This window comes from Pelobates fuscus, chromosome 8 (genome assembly GCF_036172605.1).
Source record: "Pelobates fuscus isolate aPelFus1 chromosome 8, aPelFus1.pri, whole genome shotgun sequence".
Lineage (NCBI taxonomy): Eukaryota > Metazoa > Chordata > Amphibia > Anura > Pelobatidae > Pelobates > Pelobates fuscus.
Genome location: NC_086324.1, coordinates 156479365 through 156489447, shown reverse-complemented (window position 1 = coordinate 156489447; position 10083 = coordinate 156479365). Strand labels below are relative to the sequence as shown.

The 10083-nt window shown below is 39.3% G+C and overlaps 1 protein-coding gene across 1 annotated transcript in view; it reads left to right on the top strand.

Annotated features, from left to right (window-relative positions):
* Window positions 1-7115: 7115 nt before the first annotated feature.
* The window catches only part of MEIOB (meiosis specific with OB-fold), a 51145-nt gene continuing 48177 nt past the window's right edge, over window positions 7116-10083 (top strand). The window contains exons 1-2 of the mRNA XM_063429538.1: window positions 7116-7130; window positions 9557-9633. Coding sequence (XP_063285608.1) covers window positions 9565-9633 — 69 coding nt within the window. The 5' untranslated portion in view covers window positions 7116-7130; window positions 9557-9564. The remainder of the gene's footprint in view (window positions 7131-9556; window positions 9634-10083) is intronic.

The window sequence follows — 10083 nt, the reverse complement described above, 5'->3', positions numbered from 1 at the left end:
TGACCTTTTAGCTATACACTTCAAAATTATTTGATCTTTGCTGATGCTATCTAGTTATATCAAAAATATTTTAATTGGTTTAAGTATGAATCACACAGCCCAATAATGGTTCTTAGGTTGACCTCTAGTGGTCAGAATTTTATGAACAGCTGATGATTGTGAAAAAGTGTTTAAATGACAAATATCAAGCAATATGCATATAGTTGGTGAGGATACATGTCTAGACACATAGCAAAAATGAATCTTGATCATAGCTCATAGCTCGCTCTGAGCTGAGTGCACAAAGGTGCCAGCAAATCTACATCTGTTTAGAGATTACAATGTATCAGTTTAATTTTAGCAAAGGGGTACTTAGAGTATAATTGCTATCTTGTAATTATCCATTTTGATTTGTCTTAAGTACACATCAGTCAAAATTTCCGCAGAAGAGAATCTCTTGTGTGAGCACCCAGTCACACCAGCAGTCCAAATTTTTTGGTATCCCTATAGCAGGGGTGGGGAACCTTCGGCTTTCCAGATGTTGTGGACTACATCTCCCTTGATGCTTTGCGAGCATTGTGGCTGTAACAGCATTATGGGAGATGTAGTCCAAAACATCTGGAGGGTGGCCGAAGGCTCCACATCCCTGCCCTATAGCAACAGAATTAGGAAATTCCTGAATCCTCATCTGTTGGTGTGACTTGAGGATTTTGGTTGGAAATCACTAAATTAGATCATTGTTAGGCATGGCCTGTTGCTCTTGATATGTTCATTTTTGTTGATAATGTGTCATTTCCAAACTTACAGAAATTAAATGTTGTGCTTTATTGATTTTGGATGTGGATCTTTACTGGGTAGTTCTGTGCACTCCCAGAATGCTGAGCGTTTTATCTCACATTGTCAACATATAGTCACATGCATGTCCGCCTTGTGAATGCCATAACGCTTAGTATACCAGCGAATCAGTGCCTAAGCACATATAGTGACAAATAAAATACAGATACTATACAGATATAAGCTAATGTTTAAATGCTAATGCTAAAAAAATAAAAGAAAGCTGTATTTATACATTTGGTAGCTATTTGGGACAATATATGGATGTATCGTATGTTTATAAAAAAAATTATAACATTCTATATTTGCCCAAAAGCTGCACTTTAAATCCTTTGATTGAAGTGTGCATTTTTAGTATTTAAACTACATCGACCTCAGTCCTTTCTCCATTCCAAGCAATATACACACAATACAAGGCTTGTAATATTCCTATATCTTTCACTATATGCAGTATTTCTTTAGGGTTTGGACGTTTAGCTGTTATTGCATTGAACTGTTGAGAGATTTCAACAATGGCTTCCTCAGCGGGTCAGTAGAAAGTCTCCTGAAACAAAATAGCCTCAAACACAATGTGGATTTCTTTCAGTGCCTCACCACCTGTAGCATCGCTGTTTAAAATATCTTCATTACTCAGTCATCGCTGCGTATTTCCCACCAAGCTCGTGTGTCAGCGATGGACATTAAATGCTCGCAATATCTGAATAGCTCATGTCAGGTTAATGACATAAAATTACAGTGATGTTTAAGCTATTTAGCCCTTCATTCGGCTATAATTAAGAAGAGATGGAAGACAGTTTTGCATTCTATTCAAAGGCCTAAACTAACCCGAATACTGTGATAGAATATCTTTTGCACTCTGTCTACTTTGCATCACAACTCCTATCATCCGAAAGAAAACTATGTGGGTTTTTTTTCTAGCACTTCAGCTATAGCATGGTGTAATTCAATGAATTGACAGGCAAATTACAGTGCTTGAACAACTGTGATAGCACATCTGTCCCCACACAAGACCTAATACATTATGAACATGCTTAGAACACTGTTTTTGTGCTTTGATGTGAGGTAAATGGGTGGCAGTAGTGGTAGTTGCATTCACTTTCCAAACTCTCCTACATTTTGTCTATACTCTCCAGGTTTTAGTCATCCAAATTTCCAAATAGACCGCACTGTCAGAAAACCAAATCGTATTTGTGCAATGTGCAATATCATAGAAAAGACAGACCCTTTGTGCATTTTTTACTGCCCCAATCTCTTTGTGTGTATCTTTTCCCCCTTCCCCTTGGTATGTCTCTTTTTACCCTTTCCCTCTGTCTGTCTCTTCCCTCCAGCCCTTCTGTATATCTCTTTGCCCCCCTCAGACCTTCTGTGTGTCTCTTCCCTCCAGCTCTTCTGTGTCTCTTTGCCCCCCTTAGCCCCTCTGTGTGTTTTTTTTTTAGCTTTCTCAACCCCCTCTGTGTGTCTATTTACCCCAACCCCTCTGTGAGTCTTTTTGTGCCCCCTCCTCTACTGTGCCTTTCTTTTGCTCACCATCCCCTCCTGTTCCCTTTTTCTGTCCTCCTCCCCTTTTGTACCCTTCTTCTGCCTTCCCTACCCTTCTGTGTCTGTATTTTGTTCCCCCTCCCATCCTGTGCCCTTCTTTGTCCCCTGCCCTGTGCCTGCTCAGCCTCACCTCACCGCCCCTACCAGGTCTGACACGAAGCAGTTCTGTACTCTTCCTGTCAGACCGGGTAGGGGAACAGATACTTCTGTACCGTGGTCCGTCTTGTCGGCCATGCTACATGGAGTAACCGGCAGTAAAAGAGCACTGTGCAATGCCCTCCCCTGCCGGTTGGACACCTTATTTGCATGACACACTTACTATGTGCAGCCGACACACTAGCAGGTTGTGCCACACAGTTTGGAAAGCTGTGGTTTATGTCCTTATCATCCAATATCACCAAACCAGAATGTGAAAATCATTCGTATATCGTGCATTCTCCAGATTAGAACAAAGCGATTTATCTATTTTCACATAGGCATACATTCCAACATTTAAAATGGATAAAGAGGTACACTTTAATTTTAGGGATGTGAGTGGGGTTTGACCAGGGCTGGGGCTTTTCTGAGAAATGTTAGATGATTTACTAATAATTTATGCAATTAAAATGTAACTTAGTTGAGACTCACTTTGAACCCTGGCTAATCATATATGGATACCTATATAAATTTAAATAGTGGGAGATGGGAGATGGGAGAGGGGGAGGAAGAGGGGCAAGATGACAATAACACTATTTTAGGCCACCTTTTATGGCTGTCCACCAATCCTTTCTTCTCTGTTCTTCCCTTCTCTTCCCTTCTCTCGCTGGTTTATTTTTTCCTAAATACAGATATAAAGGATAAGTGGACTTTTCTCTCTTTCCGGGAATAAATTAGCAAATAGTGTAACAGGGGTAAGAGGATCACAGGTGGGAGGATTACAGGAGAGAGGGATAGAGGGAGGTGGGAAGGGATAGAATTTCATCAGGGGTAGTGAATGATAATAAGTAGATATATAGGTAAATTTAGAAGAAATAGTTTTGCATATTATACAGGATTATGAATAAGGGGATATCACTCGCATATATGAGGGAGAAATATGGGGGAAAATAAAGAAATAAATTATAATAATCGTATCTATGCCAACCCAGAGAGTAGCATGGTCACCAGACAAAATTTGAGACGATACCTATCTGATATTTAAAAAAACAAACAAACAAAAATTTTACTTAGAGAGGGGGAAAGCTTGTCTGCCATATTAGGCAGAAGCATGGCTGGCAAGCTTCTCATGGACTCGGGCAAAAAGCTTGTATTTAGCGCACTTATCGCCCAACGAAAGTATCCAGCGGTAGCATTCTTGTACCCAGCAACAGGCAGGCATCCAATGACACTTCCTAGAGACGCGTACCACCAATGATTCGGTCTTCTGCAGCCACGGTCTAACGGGGACTTGACCTTGAGTGGCATAGGAGTTCTATTGCCTGGGTGGCTGGAGGGTCCCGTTTCCCTACTTTGGACCGGTGGGGGTTATCCCCGTCCCCAGTGCTGCTGTGCTCGACTCATACCTGAAATCCAGCTCTTCTCCACGAGCCAAAGTGTCTGATCTCAAGATAGCAGCAGTCCTAGTATTCTCCCCGGAGTCAGTGATGGATCCACTGCTAAGTTGGAATGAGGCATTCTATTCCAGATTTGATCACATATGTCAGCAGTTTTATCAAAGGGTCCAGGCAAAGGCAATGCAAGCTGACAGGCATTTGCTCCATGATGACACCAGGGACTGTCTCTTCCCTCCAGCCCTTTTGTATATCTCTTTGCCCCCTCAGCCCCTCTGTGTGTCTCTTCCCTCCAGCCCCTCTGTGTGTCTCTTTGCCCCCCCCCCTCAGCCCCTCTATGTGTCTGTTTGAGCCTTCTCAGCCACTCTGTGTATCTATTTACCCCCAGCCCCTCTGTGAGTCTTTTTGTGCCCCCTCCTCTACTGTGCCTTTCTTTTGCTCACCCTCCCCTCCTGTACCCTTTTTCTGCCCTCCCTCCCCTGTTGTGCCCTTCTTCTGCCCTCCCTCCCCTTCTGTGTCTGTCTTTTGTTCCCCCTCCCATCCTGTGCCCTTCTTTGTCCCCTGCCCTGTGTCTGCTCAGCCTCACCTCACCACCCCTATCCCCCAAAGGGGCCCATACCCGAGCCACCGTTCACACCTGGGAGTCTTCACGCGACACCCAGGACATTGCCTTGCCAAACTGGGTCAGTGAACACTGTGCTGTAGTTCCCAAGGAGGTTTGGTCCCGGTGGGGCTGGGAACCCAGGAGCAATGTGGGGAGCGGCGTGCCACAGTAATTGTGTCTCCATATAAGAAGGTCTTCTATAGCACCAGTATCGGCTGACTTTCTGGGACATGACCACCTATAGCCTTACCATACAATAGGCCCTAGATTACTTGCCTAGATTACTTGCCTACTGCAATTTATTTACTCTCCTAACTGCTTGATAGTACATGTCAATGTTATTGTTATTAACATGCTGGTTGCATGATTAATCTTTTCTTGTGTTTCACTGTGCCTAGACTGTGGTGGTGGTTCTACAATGTTGCACAACTGTTCCTACTCATCTTTCACATTTTCAGTGAATCCCTGCCTCTCCTCTTTAAATTACTTTCGAGCTTCTGTAACTTTGTCCATGCTACTAATAGTCCTGTTGTGCCATCAGCGACTGCTTATAAAACGGGGAAAAAAAATAATTTAGAACAAAAACAGTGTATCTTATTTACACAGACTGATATCTAAACACATTGATTGTAGTTTAGACACATTACTGTGAGTATTATCACTGTGGAACTTTTGTGATACACTCATACACACCAATATGGAGTTCTGAAAACAAAAACCACAGGGCTTTTGGCACTGTACTTCCTAAATAGGGACAATTTGTAGGTATATGTATGGATCTCCAGCAGCACTACTTGTCTTCACATTATAGGCCAAAGTGTATGTTTAGTTTTCTCTTTAAACCGTTCCCAATTTTTCCCTGCTAAATGATGAGTTATATATTTATGTGAGGTTTAAAAACTTATCTTGGATTCATATATTTTTATACTTTTTGGATGCATAATAAAGATGGCTTTATATACTTTTATTTTTACCTTCCATGCTGAATGTCAGATAATTCTTTCATTGAGCATTTATAAAACGGAAGCCTTATATTTTATTTAAAAACATTGTATAATATTTTGATTGTGCTTGTGCACAAGATGAGTAAGAGGGAAACTATTGAAATTATGAACAATCTTTATGTAAAAAAAAAAATACAAAACGTCTTGTATTTGTTTGTCCTTTTATAACAATATCGATGTATAAGTTGTTATATATTTATAAATGAAAATCAATAAAAATAAAGATAAAGAAAATAAATAAATAAAAATAAAATACAAAACAGTCCTTTAGGGGTTAATAAAAAAGAGACTGGCCCTAAAAGTCAGAATATATGTTCCATGTAGCCATAAATACTCTGGCTAGCGAATGCAACATTATAACAGTATATGTTATGACTTATTCAGGTATTCAATACTTAAAGTTGCATAGTAGTTCAATGTGAGAAATATACCTCCAATATGGGGGAAATCAGCTATGTTTCATATTAGATGAGATATTTTTCACATATATAATGGAATATTTTAGACACTATTATTGAATGTGAAAAAAAGAACAGGCTTAAACCTATAAATCCGCCTTAATTTGCAACAAATTGTCACTAAAAGCCTTGACGGTAATATACCAAGTGAACGTTACTCTGTTTTTGGTTTGTTTGGATAAGACCAATATTTATTCACGTATTTAAAAGGTGATTTGAAAATACCTGTCACCATCTTAGCATACAGAGTTTGTCATCAGTATACTAATTGCATTAGACTTTTATTGAACGTCAAACATACAGAGGTGCAGGTGGTAGCAATTTTTCTGTGTTTCGAGGGCAATAATAAAAGATCTGTGATGTGGAGATGAAATACAGAATTAATCAAAGCACAATAAGCTTTTAACGTAACGCAGTCTTAATAAGGACAAATACTATTAATTTATGAATGAGTGCTCTCTGTATCAATATACATCATCCCTACATTTAATATAACATAGAAACTTTTAAGCATTTGAATTACATAATAAGTACTTTACATGACAGGATTTATCAGATTTTTTTTGTAAAAAAATATGTTTAATTGTTCCTACTATAACCTAATTACTAAGATTATTATAAAAATGTCAGTTAAAGGCTGGTCATGTGTACAGGAGGAAACCACATTTTCAAAGGGCAGTTTCACAATTTAATAAAGTCTACAGAATAAGTAACGTGTAAAAAAAATAAAATGTTGGTCATTTATTATTATTCTTATTTATATTCCTATTCATATACATTTGAGATGTTTCATTCTTTTAAAAATGTTTTTCAAATAATGTCTTATTTATTAAAGTATGTAATAGTGGTAATTTTTTTTATAATTATTTGTGTATATATGTATTTGAAATAACTGTGAGCATTTAACAAGAGCAGCAGCCACCATTTTAATGCTGCCCGGGCAGTCAGTCACTCTATCTATTCTAGACCAAAAGAGCAACTAACTGCTGCAAGGTCGGCTGCTTTCCCGCGCTTTAGATCACGTGACGGTGCAGAACGGCCACAGACCAACCCGCACGCAGCGAGTCGGACAGCCGCGTTCTATAAACTTTTCACCGAGTTCGCGGGGGACGCTGGGTAAAGGTAAAAGCGCGGGAAATTTGTTCTCCATTTTAGGCGGATGCTCTGAGAGAGCAAGTACTGGGTAACACTTGAACTCTTAAAATGGACGATTAAATTACTGATCAAGTGTCCTGTTTCTCGATGTACATTGACCTATGCTTATTTGTAGATGTAAAAAATATTTTTTTATTTATTTTTTTGTGGAGAAATGATATATGGTTTTGGGGTCTTTAAATACATTATCTTAAATACAGGGAGAGGAGCATTCAGGCTTAAAACACAGACTTCACACCTACCTAATATGATTTGCAAGTAAAACAATGTGATTAAACAGGATTTTTTTTTTACCCCAGGAAATGGAAATTTGATTTTTTGTATTTGATAATGACAATTGTATTGTTTTGAAATGTGAGGGAACAAAGATGAAAATTGCCATCTAATAATAAACAAAAGAGGTTCATGTTTGCCTAAAAAGAGGATGGTTTCTTGATTATTAATAATAGTGGTCAGGTAGTTTAATTACTGGTAGTTATTAGATCCACCATGTTTGACCACAAATCATTGCTTAAAGGACCACTCTAGGCACCCAGACCACTTCAGTTTAATGAAGTGGTCTGGGTGCCAGGTCCAGCTAGGGTTAACCCATTTTTTTTAATATAAACATAGCAGTTTCAGAGAAACTGCTATGTTTATAAATGGGTTAAGCCTTCCCCCAAAGCCTCTAGTGGCTGTCTCCACTAAAGTTTGGTGTGGGTGCAACGTCCCTGTCCTTTTAATTTAGGTAAATATAACAAAATAGGGGACATTCTGCGAAGGAAACAGAATGAAATGCAACAATAACTGTGTATAAAAAGTGAATATATAATTCTAGTTGGCCACTCACACTTTAAAAATGAATATAGTGCCTGATAAATAATATCCAATGGAGACCTTCTGATATCCAGACCAGTATGGTTGTTCAATAATGAAGAGTCGTTAATTAACTCAGAGAAAGAAAATTTTTTATAAAATCATATCAGTGCAAATAGAAAGTATAATTGCAAAGAAAATGTACTACCTTACATATCAGTTCCCTATATTGGTCTGGATATCAGAAGGTCTTCATTGGATATTATTTATCAGGCGCTATATTGCTTTTTATTGTTTCCTGTTTCCCCCTATTTAGTTATACTTATCTGTTTGTTTGTTTGTTTTATTTTTACGCTGTGTGTACTTTAGTTGTGACTGTCACAATATTGTTAATAGCTTTTAATTTAGCAACTGCAGTGTTTACTTTGCAAGATTAAATCCACCTCTAATGGCTGTCATATAGCCAATAGAGGCGCTTCCACTGCCCTGACCGAGTCGTGTCTCGGTCAGGGACGTTTCATGTCTCGTGACACGGAAGCTCATAGGAGACACATACATCCAGACACAAATATGCCTACTGTATGTATACATTCCAGACAAACACCCATATATAATGCCAGAGACAAGGATACACGAACTGCCAGGCATAGGCAGATATGCACTGCTGTACACACACAGATGCACACTTACTTACAGACTTATGCACACTTTATAATATACTGTATGCTATCCTGCACCTGTTTCCTACCTTTTAGCCAAAGGTTGGTGGCTTCCCTAGGGTCCAGTTGGAGCAGGCAGGTAACCTGATGGATCTTCTTGCACGCCTTCATGGTTGTGTGTGATGGGAGGAGGTTATAGTAAATGACACCCTTTCAGTACTGCTCAGGTGCCCAGAGGATAGGCAATGGAAACAGTTAAAGGGACACTATAGTCACCAGAACAACTACAGCTTATTGAATTTGTTCTGGTGAGTAGAATCATTACCTTCAGGCCTTTTTTTGTAAACACTGTCTTTTCAGAGAAAATGCAGTGTTTACATTACAGCCTAGTGATAACTTCACTTGCCACTCCTCAGATGGCTGTTAGAGATCCTTCCTGGGTCATGGCTGCCTAAAATGCATCCGAACATTCAGTATCTCCTCCCTCTGCATGTAGACACTGAACTTTCCTCATAGAGATTCATTGATTCAATTCATCTCTATGAGGAGATGCTGATTGGCCAGGGCTGTGTTTGAATTGTGCGGGCTCTGCCCCTGATCTGCCTCTTTGTCAGTCTCAGCCAATCCTATGGAGAAGCATTGTGATTGGATCAGGCCACCACTTCTGATGATGTCAGCAGACTGCTTGTTTTTCTGAGTCTAACAGCATGCAGAGTTACAGCTTCTGGCTTGAATACAGTAAGATGTTTACTATATTTAAGGAGGCATGAGGGGCCAGGGGGGCTAGATGGTGGTTTTAACACTATAGGGTCAGGAATACATGTTTGGAGTATGTTCTGATGGAGCTAGACATCAGTTATTCAACATAATTTTATTATATTATATCTATTTTCTTATTAATGGTATTACACTGTGATTTTCAAGAAAAAAAAGATTGCAGTAACTTGATAATTCTGAAAAAATAAACTGTTAACAATGTTTATGCTTTGTGCTACTGCAGGTATCAAGATGGCGTATTCCAGCTTTGATCAGAGTTATGTCAACATTTCCGACTTGCACCCTAATCTTTCCCGCCCTGTGGGTATCAGTTACAATGTTATCATTTTTAAGTTTTGCATTTTGCCATCCTCTTCAGTCATACTCAAATGGCTTCAGCATAGTACGTGTCTGGTACAAAAAGTTTGCCTGGAAATTCAAATGGAGAGCAGAGCAACCCAATAGGATAGGGCAGAGCCAAAGAGGGTGCAAGTCATCATCAATGACAAGCATGCCAAGATACCCCTTGGTAACAAGGGTTTCCTTGCTTTAAAGGGATACTCCAGTCCCCTAAAGTACTTTAGCTTGCTGAAATGCTTCAGGTGTGAAGACTGTGACCTCTTTATAATTTTACAAAAAGTGAAAATGTAAAAAAAAAAAACGGTTACTTTTATAAATTAACCTTCTTACATCCCCTGGCTGTCAATCATACAACTGGACCTGTTAGTTCCTGGTTGTTCCCTCAATGGGGCTAAACTCATGAGGCAGACA